The sequence below is a fragment of the Lissotriton vulgaris genome, chromosome 8, assembly GCF_964263255.1.
Source record: "Lissotriton vulgaris chromosome 8, aLisVul1.2, whole genome shotgun sequence".
Taxonomy (NCBI): Eukaryota; Metazoa; Chordata; class Amphibia; order Caudata; family Salamandridae; genus Lissotriton; species Lissotriton vulgaris.
Window position 1 is genome coordinate 1,391,036,865 of NC_141696.1, and position 20,774 is coordinate 1,391,057,638.

The 20,774-nt window shown below is 46.1% G+C and overlaps 1 protein-coding gene across 4 annotated transcripts in view; it reads left to right on the forward strand.

Annotated features, from left to right (window-relative positions):
* SIM2 (SIM bHLH transcription factor 2) overlaps positions 1 to 16,937 on the forward strand; it is a 635,950-nt gene extending 619,013 nt beyond the window's left edge. For 3 of the 4 annotated variants that reach the window (XM_086933519.1, XM_086933520.1, XM_086933517.1), the window contains one exon: positions 14,546 to 16,937. In XM_086933519.1, the coding sequence (XP_086789645.1) occupies positions 14,546 to 15,264 (719 nt within the window). In that variant the 3' untranslated portion in view covers positions 15,265 to 16,937. The remainder of the gene's footprint in view (positions 1 to 14,545) is intronic. The other variant, XM_086933518.1, reaches the window with a different exon arrangement.
* The last annotated feature ends 3,837 nt before the right edge of the window (positions 16,938 to 20,774 follow it).

The following is a 20,774-nucleotide window of genomic DNA, read 5'->3' on the forward strand; positions in this document are numbered from 1 at the left end:
CAGGTCAACAAAGTTCCTAGGGGCCATTCTGGACTCAGAACAGTGCAAAGCTTATCCTTCAGACGAACGTCAGAACAAGTTAATGCTCTCGGCTTGCCAAGTGCTAAAGAGGAGATCCCTGTCAGTACGGCTCTACAAGTCTCTGCTCGGATCGATTTCATCTTGTGTACCATTGATTCCGCATTGCAAGCTGCAAATGCGTCCTCTACAAGAGCAACTCGACAAACAGTGGCGCCAAGCAGAAGGCTCTTTCAATGACAAGATTTTGGTAACACCAGAGATGAAGGAGGCATGCGAATGGTGGATAGTGAGAAGCAACATCGCAGAGGGTCTGACTTTCAGGCTTCCTCCGTCTCCTATGGTCCTAACCACGGATGCCTCGTTAGAAGGCTGGGGAGCAGTGCTCCAGGAGCTGCAAGTCAGTGGACACTGGGATCCACAGCAACGCCAGTACCACATCAATCTGTTGGAGCGGACTGCCATCCGATTAGCTTTGCAAGCTTTTCTCCCGAGGATTCAAAATCATTTAGTGCTGGTCCAGACGGACAATACAACGGCCATGCACTATATCAACAAGCAGGGGTGGGACGAGGTCCCTAACCCTTTCAAAAGAAGCTCAATGAATTTGGGATTGGACAATTCTTCACAAGGTCACTCTGACAGCAGAACACCTGGCAGGTTCGCTCAATGTCACAGCGGATGCACTAAGTCGTCAAAAAGCAGCCAATCACGAATGGGAGTTAGATCAGTCCATTCTAGAGGAGGTGTTCTCGGTCTGGGGGACCCCGACCGTAGATCTATTTGCGTCTCCGGAGAACACCAAATGCCGGTTCTACGCAAGCAAGGATCACCATCCGGGATCCTTGGGGAACGCACTTTCGATTGCCTGGTACGGCGAATTCTTTTACGCTTTTCCACCAATACCCCTAATACCGAGGTTACTCAGAAAGATCAAAGCGGAATCGTGCAAAATGATTCTGATTGCACCGGCGTGGCCCCGGCAGTTCTGGTACACGGAACTCCTCCTGCTCTCCCAGGATCATCCCATTCGCCTGCGACTAGTTTCGTCCCTGTTATCGAAGTCTCAGGGTCAGGTGCTGCATCCGGATCCGACTTCGCTTCACTTGACAGCATGGCTCATGAATACAGGGAATTCCACCATCTGAATCTCCCCAAGGAGTGTAGGGAGGTTTTGTCTCAGACTCGAACACCAAGCACTAACAAGACGTATAAAGCGAAATGGAAGAGATTCTGCCTATGGTGTCAGAGACAACATCTCCACCCTTACAAGTCAGCTCCACATCAAATTTTACCATATATCCTATCTCTGGCTCAATCTGGATTGGCTCATTCTTTGGTAAAAGTTCATCTAGCAGCCATCTCAAGATTCCCGCGGACATCTTCAGGTCTGCTAGAATTGTCAAGCAGTTCTTAAAGGGCCTGTTTCGGATGTATCCTCCAGTCTGTCCTCCACCGCCAATTTGGCAACTTAATCTGGTGTTGGCTCAGCTAATGAAAGCTCTGTTTGAACCCATTCGCAGAACGGATCTTAAATTCCTTTCTTGGAAGCTAGCCCTCCTTTTAGGACTGACATCTGCTAGGAGAGTTAGTGAACTTCAGGCGCTGGCAATAGTGGAACCTTTTATTCAGACGAATCCTAAGTTCATCCCTAAGGTTCCCTCTGAATTCCATCTGAATGAACCTTTGATTTTGAAATCATTCTTTCAACGGCCTACTACTCCGGCAGAAAGATCATTGCATTCTTTGGACGTTCAGAGGTGTTTGAAATTTTATTTAGAGCGCACGAAGTCCTTTAGGAAATCGTCACAACTGTTTGTGTCTTACAGTGCACCGCGGAAGCGATTTCCTCTTACCAAAACCAGCATTTCCCGCTGGATCTCCAGCGCTATTCAGTTCTGCCATCAAGGAGCGGGCAAGCCCCTTGAAAGAAAAGCCCGTGCACATTCCACAAGATCGATGGCATCTTCGGTGGCTCTTTTTTCTGGAGTCCCTATCAAAGACATCTGCAGGGCAGCGACGTGGAGCAGTGCACATACCTTCACGAAGCATTACTGCCTGGAGTCTACAGGACAGGACGACGCTGCTGTTGGACAAGCAGTCCTCAGGAATCTTTTTCAATAAGAGGTGAGCTTTCCCTACAATCCCGCCTTCCTGTGTAGCACATTTTGTATCGGTGAAGCTTCTTTTTCTATGATAACAGTTTTTCATTGTTACTTTGAGCATTGCTATGGTGTCTTGCAATAATATTTATGTGACAAAATGTGCTTTGGTGCCTTACTGCTAGCTATTCTGATACAAAGCATGGGAATCTATGAAAGTTCCAATACTTGGGTAAGAAAATAAGTTACTTACCTGTAACTTTGGTTCCCCAGTATTGGTAACTTTCATAGATTCCCATGCGCTCACCCTCCTCCCCTGGGAAAGCTCGACCTTTTTTACTGAGATAGTGGCTGTTTGCACAACGGCTACGAAAATCTGAGACTCTGAGGCTCTCTCAGGAAGGTTCTATGGGGTGAGGCTATTCTGATTGGTTCTTGCGGAAATTTGGGCTCTTTTACACAAAGAGGGTGATATGCTACAAATGAGATGAGGCCAAGGCCTGATTTTCTCTTTTGTACCTATGGTTCTGATATTTTTTATTTACCGAGCCTCCCATTCCGACGACGGGGAATAATACAAAGCATGGGAATCTATGAAAGTTACCAATACTGGGGAAACAAAGTTACAGGTAAGTAACTTGTTTTCTTAGTATCCATCCTCTGCTCACATAGTGATTGAGGTAATAATGCTTCTTTCCTCTCAATCCTCCCTGTCATTGTTGCATGTCCATACCTCCACTCTCTTCCCCTGTCCTTGCTTGCCCCTCCCTTGCTTGCCCACCCTGCCCTGCTGGATATGAATGAAAGCCATCAGCAGTGGACCGAAAAGTAATTTAAGCATTTAGTAAACGGAAAGATATCCTTGAGCAATGTTGAGATTAATTATGTCCTAAAAGCACATGTGTAAATGCTTAAACCCGTTTCTGGCTCTCTAGAAGTAAATAGAGAGTCAGAAACATTTCCTATTAGTCCCTCTCCCAGGCCTTAGACATTCAATAGAGCACAACCACAAAATGAGCCAGCTGGAGCTTTAGGAACAACACCATTCTTGTGAGCACTTGAGGTTGTGAGACCCAACACCGTCCAAATCCTGGCTCCTTGTGCGTGTAAGATTCAAACGTGCTACGCACAGCCTTAAAGCCCTACACTTTTGACCAAGATGCTCAATCCACTTTTTCAGTTTTAAATGTCCAGTTGTATGTGGGTACAGTTTATTCAGCATCGAGTTATGGAGTTAGCTTGTTTCTAAGCACTTCAAATTTCAAACAATGAAAAATTCAGGCATAGGCAGGTAACAAGAGTTGCCCAGGATCACACAGTTTACTCAAGCAAACTCAGGTTTATGCTTCGAGAGCCAACCTACTTAACCACAAGACCACATTTTCTCTAGTTATTTGTGGTAGTTCTGTCACTAGAACCAGAAAGGTCTAAGAAATTAAAACTGAGAGGAGCTTTTAGATCACCGTCTTTGTGTACCTCAGCGCTCCTGCATCAATCTATTTTTTCCAAATTGAGGTTTACGTTACTTTGCTACTATTCTTCGACATTGCCTTGCTATGTAATTTCTTTGTTTATAATACCAGTGGAGTGCCTCTGCACAAACCTTTCCTTCGAATTAAATAGCTTTATATGAAGGAAAAGATGGTTGGATCACTGGTGGAATGTGGGAAGGGAAGACCAGGCGTGCTAAGAGCACTACGCAGACATGGTTTGAAGGAGCTGGAGCCCTGCAGCAAATCTTTGCCCAGCCTAAGCTTAATAGCAGAAGGTTTTCTGCCAAGTTCTAGTCATCACTCAGAGCCCTACCTCTGATGGGACAGGACAGAGTACATCTTATAACAAGCACTGATTGCTTCAACTTGATTAGTGTCTGTCCACTGTTCGCTTTTTCCCTATTCACCCCTCCCGGTCAGCATTGCTTGCTTGTACCCTAACCCCATTTCCTCGCCCACGTTTGCCCAGTATCAAACAAGGCGCTATGATGCAGCACCTGCGCTGGCTGCATCAGATCGCTTTTTTTGTAACTTTATTTTATCCATGCTGCATAGCCATGCTGCTGTACAACACAGCTAAAAAATATTGACAAAGCCAATAGTTATTGCATAGGTTATTCCTTCGGGCTTTGCCAATGCTTAAAACACTGGTAAACACTGTATGGGCAAAGGTTTCACCTCATTAACCCCTTGTATGCTTCAGGCGGCTCCAGCCGTCTGACGTCACGGTGGGCGCGTGCTGATGATGGCCGGGTGCCGTCCGAATCCCGCCCACTCAATAAAACCCACACACAACGCGAAAATTCACGCAGCGCAGAAGGGGTTAATATAATTTTAACACCTAAATACAGCAATCAACAACTGAAAGGTGACTTTCTTGTGCATTACAAAAACTCTGCCACGTGTGCAAGCATTTTCAATAACCTTTGATCCGTAAGCACTTTTGTTTTATTCTGTAAATTATACAGTCAAGTCAAGTCAAGTCATAACATTTATATAGCGCACTACATACCCAGAGGGTTTCAAGGCGCTTAGGAAGGGGAAGAGGATTATTTGTCAAATATCCACGTTTTAAGCTGCTTTCTGAACGCTAGGTGATTCTGGGTGAGGCGAAGGTAAGCGGGGAGTGAGTTCCATGTTTTGGCAGCCAGGTATGAGAAGGATCTGCCTCCCATGGTGGTCTTGTTGATGCGAGGTACAGTGGCGAAGGCTTGGCTGGAAGAGCGAAGTTGGCGGGCGGGGGTGTAGAAGGACAGACGAGAGTTGAGGCAATCTGGTCCGATGTCGTAGAGTGATTTGTGTGCGTGGGTAAGCAGTCGGAAAGTAATCCTCTTATTGATGGGTAGCCAGTGGAGGTCTTTAAGGTGACCAGAGATGTGTTCGTTGCGTGGGATGTCTAATATGAGCCTGGCTGAGGCGTTTTGGATTCGTTGTAGTTTCTTCTGGGGTTTAGCGGTGGTACCTGCGTAGAGGGTGTTTCCGTAGTCCAGTCGGCTCGTGACTAGAGCGTGGGTGACTGTTTTCCTTGTTTCGGAGGGGATCCAGCGAAATGTTTTTCTGAGCATGCGAAGAATGTTAAAGCAGGAAGAGGATACGGCGCTGACTTGTCTGTTCATTGAGAGTGAAGAATCCAGGATGACGCCAAGGTTCCGTGCGTGGTCTGTCGGGATGGGTGCATTTCCGAGGGCTTCCGGCCACCAGGAGTCGTCCCATGCAGAGGGGGATTTACCTAAGATGAGAACTTCTGTTTTGTCTGAGTTCAGTTTCAGACGGCTTTGTTTCATCCATTCGGCGACTTCTTTCATTCCTTCGTGTAGGTTAGTTTTGGCGGTGCTGGGGTCCTTGGTGAGAGATAGGATCAGTTGAGTGTCATCCGCGTAAGAGATGATGTTGAGGTTGTGTTGGCGGGCTATGGCCGCGAGGGGGCTCATGTATACGTTGAAGAGGGTGGGACTGAGTGAGGATCCTTGTGGTACGCCGCAGATGATTTCAGAGGCCTCGGACTTGAATGGAGGAAGGCGGACTCTCTGGGTTCTTCCGGAGAGGAACGAGGTGATCCATTCCAGTGCCTTTCCTTGGATTCCGATGTTTCTGAGGCGTTGTAAAAGGGTGCTGTGGCAGACTGTGTCGAAGGCTGCAGAGAGGTCGAGGAGGATGAGGGCGACTGTGTCTCCATTGTCCAGTAGAGTTCGAATGTCGTCTGTTGCTGCGATGAGGGCGGTCTCAGTGCTGTGTTTGGCTCGGAAGCCAGATTGTGAGGGGTCGAGTGATTTGTTGGCTTCGAGGAAGGCGGCGAGTTGGTTGTTGACAGCTTTCTCGATGACTTTGGCCGGGAATGGAAGAAGCGAGATGGGGCGGTAGTTTTTGAGTTCGGTGGGGTCTGCTGTTGGTTTTTTCAGAAGGGCGGTGAGTTCAGCGTGTTTCCAGTCTTCTGGGAAGGTAGCGGAGTTGAAGGAGCAGTTGATGACGTCTCGGAGGTGCGGAGCTATGACGGAGTCTGCTTTGTTGAAGATGTGGTGAGGGCATGGGTCTGTGGGGGATCCAGAGTGGATGGAATTCATCAGGCGGATGGTGTCCTCAGTGGAGATTGGGTTCCAGGCGTTAAGGGTGTTAACGGGGGGAAGATGGTCAGCTGATGGTAGGGTGGGTTGGCTTCCGGGTTGGTTGTCAAAGCTGTTGTGGATGTCAGCAATCTTGTTGTGGAAAAAAGAGGCTAAGGAATCGCAGAGGGTTTGAGAGGGGGTGATGTCGTTGGAGTTGGCCGAGGGGTTGGAAAATTCCTTGACGATGTTGAAAAGTTCCTTGCTGTTGTGGGCGTTGTTGTCAAGTCGATCTTTGAATGCTGTTTTCTTGGCTTTTCGGATCAGTTGGTGGTGAGTACGGATGGCGCTTTTGAAGGCGTCCTTGTTGCTGGTGGATGGGTCTTTTTTCCAGGCTTTTTCAAGGGAGCGGCACAGTTTTTTGGACTTCTTGAGGTCGTCGTTGAACCATGAGGCCTTCTTGATGCCAAGTTTGTGTTGACGTTTTTTCAGTGGTGCTAAGGTGTCGGCGGTGTTGGATAACCAAAGGGTGAGGTTGGAGGCGGCTTCGTTGGCGTTAGAAGAGAGGGCTGGGGAGGTTAGAAGGAGCGATGTGGAGATCTGATCTGTGGTGATTTTGTTCCAGTTTCTTTGTAGAGTTGGTTGGAGGTGGATGATGGGTTTCGGCTTGTTGTAGGTGAAGTGAACGCAGCTGTGGTCAGTCCAGAGGAGATCCGTAGTGTGGCTGAAGGAGACATGGTTGCTGGAGGTGAAGATGGGGTCGAGAGTGTGACCTGCGATGTGGGTGGGGGAAGTGACCAGTTGTTTAAGTCCGAGGTTGGCGAGGTTGTCCAAGAGGGTGGCGGTGTTGCGGTCGTTGATCTTTTCAAGGTGGAAGTTGAGGTCTCCCAGAAGGATGTAATCTTTGGAGGGGAGCGCGTGAGGGGTGATGAAGTCCGTGATGTCTTCACTGAATTTTGCGCGTGGTCCTGGTGGTCTGTAGAGGAGGGTGCCTCTGAGTGTGGTCTTGGGGTCGATGTGGATCTGGAAGTGAAGGTGTTCGGAGTTGGCGAGATTGACGTCAGAGCTGGTTGAGATGTGGATGGATTTTTTATGGACGATAGCGATTCCTCCTCCTGTGTGGCCGGAACGGTCCTTGCGTATGATCTTATAATCTTCTGGGATGGCAATGGTGATGTCTGGGGCGGAGGAGGCGTTCATCCATGTTTCTGTCAGGAAGGCGACGTCCGGAGAGATGGTGTCTAGTAGGTTCCATAGGTCAATGGCGTGCCTGTGGACCGATCGGGTGTTGAGCAAGATGCATTGTAGGTGGTTGGGGTCGGGAATCTGAGGTGTGATCGTTGCGGAGTTGGTGACGGTGCCGATGAATTTGCAGGAGTAGCATGAGAAAGGTCCATGGGTGTGTCCAGGAGCGGCTTGGATGCAGTTGGGGGAGCGGCCGGGGTTAAGGGCTAGGAGGGTGGTGGCATCGTAAGTGATGCAAGTGGGCTGGGCATTACGGGGGCCAGGGGGTCTGGCACTGGGCGCGGTCCAGGCGCGGACGGGCGTAGACGGGCTTACCTTTGGCGCACCTTCGGCGAGACCGCTGCGCGAGACCGCTGCGCTAGAGTTCATCTATCATATGCGGATAGTGGAGGGGAGGGGCGAGGGAGGGTCAGCAGGGAGGCGGGGTGGAGATCAGGGGAAGGAGGCAGGGCAACAATAAACAAAATGGCAGCAGCAAAACAGGCAAACTTACAACAACACTGGGGCACAATGGAGGCGAGCGCGATGTCAGAGGCGGCGGCGCTAATACACAGTGCAATAGCAGGCAATCTTATCTATTCAGGCAGCACGGTGCAGGAGCTGCTGTCACACAAGCGCACTTTGGGGGCTTCAATATGTTAATGGCCTCGGCGGAATTCTAAACAAATGCTGGAAGGTCGCGGCAGTCTAGCGCTACACACAAGCTAGGAGATAATGGATTATGTGGGCAGTGCAGCAAATCAATAATTATGTGAGAAACACTGCAGCCTGCTAATCGCATATTTCCAGTGTCCCTGATTATGACATATCAGTCATTCCTCGCTTTTCAGCCAACAGCATACTGAATTGCGAGGGTTGCATTTTTGCTTTAATAAATTCTTTAAAGGTTGAAATCCCCAGATTGCATTCGAGCGGATGGACCTTTAGCCCTCGGCAGAAGTTTAACAACAAATCAGCAATACATAAATGACAGTGAAGCACATTAGGCCTCATGAGGATGACAGAGAGTAGTAGATTTGCAAACCATGAGGGTATATTAACAGATTAGTAAAGTTACAAATTCAAATCTTTCAAAATTAGTCATAAATGAATCATCAAATATATGTGTTGATCAGTATAATTCAAAGCACTTCAATAAGTCAATCATTCTGGAGTTGTATAGCATGGCTAATCACCTGTGAGGGTATCAAGTCGCTGAGAGCACTGCTGCAGGGAGTACAGTGTAGCAAATACAACGACAAACTGAAGGTGTCATAAGCACATCAAGCAGATTTCAGTTACCCCCGAAGGGAACTTATCTAATGTTCTAAGCTAAATATAAATCAGGAAATAAGTAGGCGATGTCACGCAGAAGGTGTCAGCAAGTAAAGGCTCTAAAAAGCAGTATCAAATGAAGATTCAGTAAAGTGAGAACGGATTTTCTCAGGAATCTAACTATTTGAGCAGGAGCAAAGTAAGACATCGAGGGGCATATTAGCAACAAATAGCGCTATTTATCGCTAAGTAGGCTAAGTGGCAATATTTTTATCGCCGCGCATCACCGTTTTTTATCGCTGAGATAACTTGCTATTAGCAAGGTTTATCTCAAAAGCGATAAAAATCCAGGCGATAGTAGCGGAATGCGTGAATATCGCTGAGAATACATCGATATTCACGCATTAGCGACAAAATGCTCTTAGCCATGTTATCCACCTCCCATTGGATAACATGGCTAAGAACTGGTCTGGGCAGGTGTTAGTATTTGGAGATATTCGCGCTTAGCGTGAATATTTCCATCGCTACGCCTGCCTTGCTAATAGGCGATAGCATCGTTATCGACTGCTTTCAGTCGCTAACGGTTTGGGCATGCCCACTTTTGCATGTCATTAGCGATAAATATCGCTGACATGCGAAGCGGGGCCCAAACCGCTCGCTATCGCATACAAGCTGTCGCTAACTGCTGTTAGCGACGGCTTGTGAATAGGGTGATAGAATTATCGCCGCTTAGCGGCCGAAAACGGCCGCTAACGCGGCAATATTTGCCTATCGCCCTCCTTGGTAATACGCCCCCTAGTCTCAAGAGAGTGGAAAGGGACATCTGAATTCAACTTGCTCAGCAATGCAAAATTGAAACATAGAATTATTGACTAGATGTAATACTTCCTATGGTTCTCAGGGAGAGGGGACCAATCAGGATCCAGCATTTCTCGATAAAATAGCTTCAGCCTTGTTCTAATCCATCCCACAATGGAAGGTTTCAGCTGCACGACCTTCAAGAGAGATCTAGTAGCAGGGTGATACATCGCAATCAGTTTGTCCCAGGCAGGGGTGTGAAAATTCACTATTCACACCTCAATGGAATGCACTATTCACACCTCAATGGAATCCCGGACGGCTACAAGATCATCCGAAAAGACCGCACCAACCAAACAGGAGGAGGCATAGCCATCGTCCACAAGAACACCATCCGCATCACGACCAGTTCCGACGATAACCTCGCAGCCGCCGAACACCTTCACTTCCAGATCCACACCGACCCCAAGACCACACTCAGAGGCACCCTCATCTACAGGCCACCAGGGCCCCGCTCACATTTCAGCGAAGACATCACTGACTTCATCAGCCCACACACCCTCCCCTCCGAGGACTACATTCTACTGGGAGACTTCAACTTCCACCTGGAAAAGAACAATGACAGCAACACCACCACCCTTCTGGACAACCTCGCCAATCTCGTACTCAAACAACTTGTTGCCACCCCCACCCACTATGCCGGGCACACGCTCGACCCAATCTTCACCTCCAGCAAACACATCTCCTTCAATCACACCACAGCTCTCCATTGGACGGACCACAGCTGCGTTCACTTCAACTACAAAAAGACTACGACCTACAACCACCCACAACCAATTCCCCACAGAAACTGGAACAAAATCACCACTGACCAGCTCTTCACATCGCTCCACCAAAACCCCCCCTGCCAATTCATCGGACCCAAACCAAGCAGCCACTAACCTCACACAATGGATCACCCACAGCGCTTACGAATTAGCACCCTTGAAAAACAATCAAACCAAGCAAAGTAGCAAAGAAGCCCCCTGGTTCAATGATGACCTTAAGAAATCCAAGAAGATCTGTCGCACCCTCGAAAAAGCCTGGCGAAAAAACCCAACCACTGACAACCTAGCCACCCTCAAGAACGCCACCCGAAAACACCACCAACTGATCCGATCCACCAAGAAATCAGCATTCAAGGATCGACTCAACAACAACGCCCACAACAGCAAGGAACTATTCAACATCGTCAAAGAGTTTACCAACCCCACCGCCGGCACCAACGACATCACTCCCTCCCAAGACCTCTGCGACTCTCTAGCCTCGTTCTTCCACAGCAAAATCGCGGACATACATAACAGCTTTGGAGACCAGTCCACCCCACCCACCTCCGAACTAAAACCCCCCTCCAACAACCTTTGCACCTGGAACCCAATCACCACTGAAGACACCATCCGCCTGATGAACACCATCCACTCAGGATCGCCAACCGACCCTTGCCCCCACCACATTTTCAACAAAGCAGACTCCATTATCGCACCCCATCTCCGAGACGTCATCAACTGCTCCCTCAACTCCGCTACCTTCCCGGAAAGCTGGAAACATGCCAAACTCAGCGCCCTCCTGAAGAAACCCACAGCAGACCCTACTGAACTTAAGAACTACCGCCCCATTTCGCTCCTCCCATTCCCTGCAAAAGTCATCGAAAACGCCGTCAACAATCAGCTCGCCACCTTCCTCGAATCCAACAAAGCCCTCGACCCTTCACAGTCCGGCTTCAGAGCCAAACACAGCACCGAGACCGCCCTCATCGCAGCAACTGACGACATTTGAACTCTACTGGACAACGGAGAAACAGCTGCCCTCATCCTACTTGACCTCTCCGCAGCCTTCGACACAGTCTGTCATAGCACCCTTATACAACGCCTCAGCAACGTCGGAATTCAAGGAAAAGTACTAGACTGGATCATCTCATTCCTCACCGGAAGAATGCAGAGAGTCCGCCTCCCCCCTTTTAGATCAGAGGCCACCGAAGTCATCTGCGGCGTACCACAAGGATCATCACTGAGTCCCACCCTCTTCAACGTATACATGAGTCCCCTCGCATCCATCGCGCGCCAACACAACCTCAACATCATCTCCTACGCAGACGACACCCAGTTGATCCTCTCCCTCACCAAAGACCCAAACACCGCCAAAACCAACCTACACGAAGGGATGAAAGAAGTAGCCGAATGGATGAAGAATAGCCGTTTAAAACTGAACTCGGACAAAACGGAAGTCCACATCCTAGGATCATCCCCCTCCGCCTGGGACGACTCATGGTGGCTACCGGCCCTGGGAACCGCTCCCATACCGACGGACCACGCACGTAACCTGGGCTTCATCCTGGACTCCTCCCTCTCGATGACCAGACAAGTCAACGCCGTCTCATCATATTGCTTCAACATCCTACGTATGCTCAAAAAAATCTTCCGTTGGATCCCCATCGAAACAAGAAAGACGGTCACCCATGCACTGGTCACAAGCCGACTGGACTACGGAAACACCCTTTACGCCGGAACCACAGCCAAACTACAGAAAAAACTCCAACGCATCCAAAACGCCTCGGCCAGACTCATCCTAGACATCCCCCGCCAAGCTCACATTTCCGGTCACCTGGCTCTCCACTGGCTCCCCGTCAACAAGAGAATAACGTTCCGCCTCCTCACCCACGCACACAAAGCCCTATACGACCTAGGACCCGAATTCCTCAACACGCGCCTGTCCTTTTACACCCCCACCCGCCAACTGCGATCGTCCAATCAGGCCCTTGCCGCAATTCCACGCATCCAAAGATCCACCATGGGGGGGAAGATCCTTCTCCTACTTAGCGGCCAAGACCTGGAATTCTCTCCCCACCCACCTCCGCCTTACACAGGACCACCTCTCCTTCAGAAAACAACTAAAAACTTGGATATTCGATAAGTAAAGTACCCCCTCCCTCAAGCGCCTTGAGACCCTCTGGGTGAGTAGTGTGCTATGCAAATTTTTAAACTTAAACACAACTAATTTTCAGAGAAACCAAATCAATGTTAACATTTTAATTAGCTCAAACTACTACAGATTGCCTCCTGAAACGAGAGAAAGAACACAGCAAACCAAAGCAGACGTTCATATTAGCATGAGTCATTTGAACTGAGGCTACTGGGCCGACGGACATCTCTAATTTTGACAGACAGGTACTCCGTCTAGGCAATAGCGTATCCTGCTCCCTCGCCCTGATGGAGTATAACCCGTCTGCCAATCTCTAAACGAGCCCGTTTGTATGGAATGCAAGCAGCAATAAAATAAAGGAAGGGACGGGAACTGATGATCAGGTGCAGGGATGAAAGACTTGTAATGAACTGTTGCAGAAACAAAGGAGTTATAACAACAGCTGTTGTCAGACATCTTCTTACCCATGTGGGAGGTCTTTATACTACTCTGCCTAAATGTCCCGGAAAGGCTGTTTGATATGGCCATCCCTTCAGTGTCTGGTCTGGTGCAGCATACTTAATCCCTGTGAAGCATTCGTCCATAGTGCTTGTAGTTTCCATTGTCCTGTTCTCTGTCTCCTCCACATGCAAACTATTGTAGACCTCTTCTGGTGACCTGACCTTGTGATTGATTACAAACCACCGCAAAGTTGATTGGGAATTTTTATATCTTTATACTGAATCTTTCACATCTAATGAATCGGAAACAGAATCATATTCAACTGTACATTATAATGTTGGAGAGGTCAATATGATAGTCATCTCTTAGCATAACATTTTTTTGAATTGAGAGAACCTGGGCTTGCTTCCTGTGGTGTTGCATTCACACTGTAAAGAGGAAAGAGGCGGGACCATTTTTCTACCGTCTTTTCATAACTTACAGAAACGTAAACTAAAAATATCTAAACCAGAAGTGACTCACACTCCTTCCTGTTTCTCCATCTACCCATTACTAATAGTATTAATGGGCACAATCTTGGACCACAAACAAATATGAGCCACTTTGCCTCGGGCAGTTGAGACTCCAAGTATACCGAATAAACTACACTTGGAATGGAAGCTACCCAGAGGGAGCGCTGGTCAGATTTCTTTGCGGATGGACTACTTTGTGAGTGACTGGCGTGCTCCTCCATTCGAGCGCTCCACCCCCTTGAGGTAGAAGGTTCAATGGAAGCCACTTTTCAGTGATTGTATAAGAAACTCATAGATAATTACATGTATACACACGTTTATATAACTCTACAGGCCAACTCCCCTACTCCATCAATAGAAATCGGATCTCTAAATTATCCTATTACAGTTGAACTTTCCTCTGCTCATGGCGACGGAATCCCAAAATAGATGCACTCATGCTGAATATGTTAAATTACATATTCTATTTAGAAGAAGTTATATTCCCTTTAATTTAGAATCTATTGGCTTGAATGGAGGGAAGTTTAATATTTATTGATAAACATAGTTGTAATCAAATGAAAAAGAGTTGTATATGTTAATTACGACAAATAATGCGATTGGTATATCACATGTTGTAAGAGGTGATGCCAAAAGTCGACAGTATGTAAAATATAGATCTAATTCATAGGGTACAAAACTGTTTTTCTTTCATGATAATGACCTCACATATAGACCTACTGAATGCTAAAAATAGTTGTTATTTAGAAGAGGCATGAAAATTAAAGTTATTACTGTCATTTTAGCAACAATCTATAGATAAATCACTTCTATTCCAAATACTTGCGAGACTACCTCTCTTTGCATTCAGAGAGAAAAATCTAATATTGTTCTTTTAGTTTACTCTTCCTTAACACACCCCCTTGTCTTCGAGACATTTTTATCTTTTTTAAGATTAGAATATTCTTTGGAAGTCAGATTAATTGTGACCCGTTTAATTCAAATGTTTTACAAACATTATTGTTATGCAAATAAACCATTCCTGTTCATGAATTGTATTGCTGAAAATGTTGTGCTTTTGCAATTTGTTTTGTTTTTTCTGATGGTAATTTTTCTTGCTAAAGTTTGTTAAAAAATAAGTGTGAAAAGCGTGGCCCTTTAGTGAGTAATGCTATCTATCTTTCTCTCAACTATGCCAATGCCAGCTAGAAGATTCAGTGATGACAGCACATCTGAGAGCTTCAGCAGCTGCTCAGCATCGCGCCCCCACAGCGGGTACAGGGAGGATGGATACAGTTCAAGCATCATGAAACCCAGTAAGATGGAAATCAGGCCGCAGGCACCACAGCACCCAATTAAAGAGGAAAGCAAACTGGATTTCACCAGAAGCATGCATGGCAAGATGAGTCCTCATGATAAACCTTTTTCAACCCCCCTCACTCACTCCGTGCTGCCAAAATCAGATTGTTTCCAGCCAAAAACGATTGGCCCTTTAAGCCACCTCCTTCCTGTTCCAGTGGTGTATGAACAAACACGAAGAATTTGCATGAAGGACACAAGATACGGGCATGCTAACCATCACCACCTTGGTGGGAACGAACCAGACTCTTTGAGCAGGGGCACCCCCAAGCTTGTGCATTTTGACTCTGGAAATGAGCACTTTATGGATGTTAGACCTGCAGGGCAAATCCCATTTGTACCTCTCAATTACCATAATATTCTAGCCAAGCATAGTACCTTCCAGACCTCATCGTGCACGGCCACTGGACACGTGGCAGAAAACTATGGCTATGGGTCTGAGGAGGTGAACACCTATATCTACAAGAACCAAAGCCCGGCATCACTTTCCCCACCCAATGCCCACAGGGAGCCAGCATTGCCCCACTATATCGGGACATCCGTAATAATTACCAATGGCAGGTGACAGATACATTTCCCAGCTAATACAATAAGGAAACTGGAATGATTTACACAGTATATGCCAGCAAGGCCAACGAGGAAGCTTGATAAGGGAGACACGTGCATGTGTTGTGGTCAGCCATGTGCAACATGAACTTTAAGAGCTAACACTTTGGGAAAACTCTGAGAACACTGTCGTAGATGGAACTCTGAAGCTGACCATTTCACAGAGAAGCCATACAGAATTTCAGATTAAGCGTCTACCATTTTATACATGATTGCAAAACTCGGAGTTCATGTGCAAAATCACAGATTCAGTCATTTCTTTGTTAACAATGTATAGTCTGTTTTGATATTTTATCCCCAGAAATCCAAGAAAAGCCATAATTTGAAAATGATCTGAAATATGGTTGTGAAAGTTGCTTTAGTGATTAGAGATGGTTCTGTAACAATTGAATAATAAGTGGCCTCCAAAGGCACCACCACCAGAGAAAGTGTGGTCGAAATGGTAAGGGTGTATGGTGCAGCAAACCCGGGGTAACCATCCTTCACCAGCACCTAGTGACCACTCAACCAGAATTCTGGTGTTCAAAATAAAATGGCTTATCTAAGCACCAAATTGGTTAAACCACATTCACAGAGCACACTCTCCTAACAACTAGGTGTATGTTGTAAATTCACTTTATAGTTTGTCTTGCTGGAATCAGGTGCCTTCCTTTCTAATCACTCTGCACAGGCGGAATTCTTGGTCAAGCAATTGCTGAAACCCCATGCAGCTTTTAGTATGGAAAAGAGCCACTGCAAGCCTGTTTTGCAAATTAGGTACATCCAGTTGCTTTACCCAAAGAGTACTGCCCTAACCAGGTTGGTCTTCATAGTGGAGGAACGCAAAACATTTGGAAAGATACCTTCTAAAAGGTGAGTCATGAAAGGGTATTAGGAAGTAAACCCATGCCTAAATCCATCGGTAAAACAGAGGTAGCATTAGTGGTCATTTAGCAAGCTTCATAACTATGGAATGGTCCAACTACTTGATTTGAGGTATTTCAGTGGAACCAGATTAATCTTTACTGTATCTCAACATAGATTATTTTTTATAACAACCCATCATGGTCCTTGGTCTATAACTACTAAGGTTAGAGACCTCCATTCAAGTTCTGATATTTTTGGGATTGCTGCATTTCCCAAGTTTCTAAAGCCCAGGTGCAGCATCTAGAAAGTACAAGAAATCCATTTCTTCAACATCTCCTTGAAAACTACAAGTAAACAAATACAGGCGTTGCAACCCCTTTCATTTAAATGTAATACTTAAATTCAATATTTGAATGGGATAGTTTCTTACAATTACCGATATGAACTGTGCATGTTTGAGGGAAAGTAATCAGTCAGTGGTCATAAAGGCGGACATTTTGTTTTGGTATAAGAACACCAAGGCGTTGACTACTCGCCATAACTCAGCCATTTCTCATTGACTATTTTCTCCAAACTTTATGCAACAGTAGACACTGTAATGTGCAGCATACCATATATACATACCCCTGCACACTTTATTCATTGAATGGGCCACCTCAGCCTTGTAGTCCAGAAACAAAAATCAAATTTTTTAACCTTCAAATGTTGGTATGCATCTCAAGGGTTTTAGGTGGCTAAAATAAGACAGACGAAACACACAGAAAAGCAATTGTGGTTAAAAGATTTCAAACCTTTCATAATTTTAATCGGCAGTGGACTAAGCGGTTCACCTGGGATTGCTGTTCCAGTTAGAAGCATCACTTTTATTTTCAAGTTTTGTTCACTGGTCGTCCCCTTTTATTGGCTTGAGTTTGATTTGTGCTCATTAATCATTGTTAAATAAACGTTTTTGCTGTTCTAAAGTTACCCAAAGTTAAACGGGTGTTTACTGTTACATAAGAGGTTAATTTAAAGCAACACCTAATGGCCTTCATTCTGAGTTGCATGGTTCTGGGGACAACTGTACGATTTCAGATAATTTAACCATTATTGTAGAGCAAAATCTACTCCAGTCCCAAGCAGTTACAAGTTAAAGCCAATCGAATGGGGAATTGCAATGTGGGAATGGTTTTTCCAGTTGTATAATAACATGTAATTCAAATCTGTGGGTTTATTGCACACATTTACCACGAGTTCTGAACACCTCTGGCTAGGATGTAAGGGAAGGGGGTAGGGGAGTTTGGTAGGGAAGAGGAAGGTGGAATCTGGCAGAGGAGCCTGTTAGGAAGGAGGCTTGGTTGCTACTGTAGCCAAAGCCTCATGAGATTTTATTGTGCAGAATTATCTTATGGGAAAATCGGGTCTAGTTTCTCCCAGAAAACAGGGTTTGGAAAAATTGCCCCACTTGGAATAAGATGTAGGAAAATCCATTAGGTAATTCTGCTCCGTCTGACCCATATTGAGGGCTAATGTGTGCTAATAGTAACCCCTCTTTTGCAAAAGTATTATCGGATTGCAGATGTCTCACAAAAACTAGCAGTACTTGTGAATTTTCTTAATCCACCCTTCTGTGTCTTGATATGTACATGGAATCCATGTGGGATAAATAAATAAGCTGACGGAGGTACCGAAAGGTTATCCATGATTCTACAAGCATTGGAGCCGTAACCAAGAGGACAGGTTACTATTGGTCTATATACCAATGATCTACAGCACCACAAAGATGGGCTTTACATATCTTTGTGGTCTCAGTCATTTATCTAGTTCCACTCTCTCATTAAAGTAAAGTGGATACATCAGACTAGTATACATTTGACTATCGTTCTTACACCTGTGGAGTAGACACAAGACAGGCGAAAATCTTGCTGTTGAATGCAAAAATCTGAGATTAAGGTTCAAATTCTTCTTAATAGGGACGATGATGCAGTAGTAGGGTTAACAAAGAGGTCATAGCAGAGACATTTCAAACGGAAAAGTTGTTCTGGCATGAAACAACAAAGATGACATAGGTGAACAGCATAGATCGTTCGTTTACTATGAAAGAATGTATAATCAATGACACGTGCAACTGGGTTTGAGCTTTGAGTTTGTCCCTTAGTGGGTGGTTATGAGACTGTGGTCCTTTAAACAATGCAGCCTGCCAGCGCCACACATCTCGTGTTAGACTAATGTATATTAGTATTGTCTCTGCATCCATGGAAGGATTGGAGATTATCACACAAACGGATGACACTTGGAGGCTTCAGCTAATAGAAACTAAAGATGACTGTGTGTCTGGCTGTGCTGCTTGCAGGCGACTGCAGGTGAGGTATGTTCTGGTACAGTGCGGTATCATGCAGACCCAGCATTCTCTGCCCTCACTCACTCTGCCATAACTCCCCATTCCCTGGAGACGAGGCTAGTGGCGCCACCCTGTCCTTTGCGCAGTGTAGTGATTTGTACCAGGGAGTGGCGCATGGGTGCTGCATGGCTTCCTATCCATCGCAATACCATAAGCTTCCTGAAGAAGTTCAGTGGAGGAGTTTGTTCTCCCCAAACTTTTCACCAGTTGATCGCCAGGCTCCATACAAAGGAAATTCAAGTATCTGGCCAGGGCAGAATAAATCAAAATAAGCTTGCAGTATTGCGGTCCCCGCACAGAAAATCGACTTCTCTAGGAGGTTGGAATCTCCTAGGCCCCATGCTAGACCAGCTGGGGGCCCCAGCAGCACACCGTCCACCCTTCCAGCTGCTGCGAAGGCCACCGATGATGCACCGGACTACAGCTCTGGCCATGCAGGGAGATGATGAGGAGGTCATCTAATGGGATGGTTACTGAGGGGGCTTCGCAGGGCTGCTTAAAGGTGGTTTGAGTGGTGGATACGTGTTACTGCCTGGGGATTACCAATTATCATTCTTCTTTGGCCATACAGTTGAGATTAATGATGCCAGAGCTCTCATGCTTCCCAGGTCAATGCGTGAATAGCTCATCCCGCCAGGTTTTTGCTTTGCATTCTGGGACTAGTTACTGTTTGTTTGTTCTATTCTAAAGTACATTATAAAATCCATTTTAAAATCAGGACTACAAAAACTTGCATTCTGAACATTTGATTGAATATACTTCTGTTCCACGCTCTTCCAAAACAAACAAACCAGGATCCTTGTATGATATTTCCAGGAAGGGAAGACAGAAACGTAAACAACTTCAAAACTTCCAAAACATGTATTATCAGGATGAAGAGTGGGCGAAAAAAACTTCATCAACTGCTCACGAAACAGACAGTTCCACGGTGGGCGTGGTAGGCGTGATCAAATCAGCGAAATTGAGCTTCTTTCTATCACAATATACTTCGCAGTGATGATAGTCCACTGCAGACTTCTTCCCTTTTTACTAACTAAGGGATTATATGAACAGATCCTGGCGCTAAAAAAGCAATGCGTCCACATCCACGCCTACAGGAATCTGTGCGCACGTCCATATTCTACAGATTAAAATGATCAGCAGGGCTGCCAAAGAAAATGCATGTTGTCGTGACTAAGTATTGGCCCCAAAGTGACCTGCGACACTAATTACCTTCTGAAGAAATGTGTCTCTAAAGTTGTGCAGGCCGACGGACAGGACCGTCCACTCACACAGATTGTGGATTACAAGCCCTTTTCCAAAGCCTCAGTCGAGCCCCGTGCTCAGGCAGCAGTGGGGCGGAAGCAGCTGTCAGCTCCCGGCGGCATCAGTGCTAAGCCAGCACCAGCTGCAGAGGCTTGAAAGTACCAGCCAGATATTGGTACATCGAAAATATGGCATGCCACCGATAGGCACAACAAGGTCCCTGGCTCCCAGAGAGATGTCATTATCTATTTAGGGCCTGATTATAAGTTCCCTTTGCTGGATACGAGTTATCACATCCAGCAACACCATATTACATACCCATGTGTTAGGAATTTATCAGTCACGATAATTATCGCCTATTTCAAATTAACCGGTAGTAACGTGGGTGTTGGCGCTTACCGAACCAAAATACCTGTCTACCAGCAAGCACCGGGCCTGTACTTCTTGTTAAGTTCTGGCACGTTTGACCTGGCGCATTTTAAGTAAGGGTGCAATCTTCATCGCACTTGGTAATTTCCGAGTGCAATAAACAGCGACCACTTGACAGTGCAAACCGCATAGTTCAGCAGTGCCCTCTGCAGCCCGATTAAAATACATTTCCCTAATAGAGTCTTGAACTCTGTCAATTTGTAACTCTTGCATGGTGTTAAGTTCCAGGTCACTCCCAAGGTGAGATCACTAGACTGGTCCTGAAAATATGAAAGCACCTTTTTCCCCTTCTTTCGACCGTCACTATGCTAATACAGCTTCTCAAGACACAGTGAGATTGCGCTACAATTTACAGTTCAACAACTACAAACCATCTGTTGTGTTAGTCGGTGTGACATGCATATCTCTATGTTGGCTCATCTGAGATACTCCATTCACGCAGAAGTTTACCTTTGTCTGATGCCACACAACACACCAACACGATATCTTCTTAGGAGGTTTCAGTGCTAGAATGTAAGTGTATGGATATGAATTCATTTTACTGGAAAATAATCTACAATACTAAATCC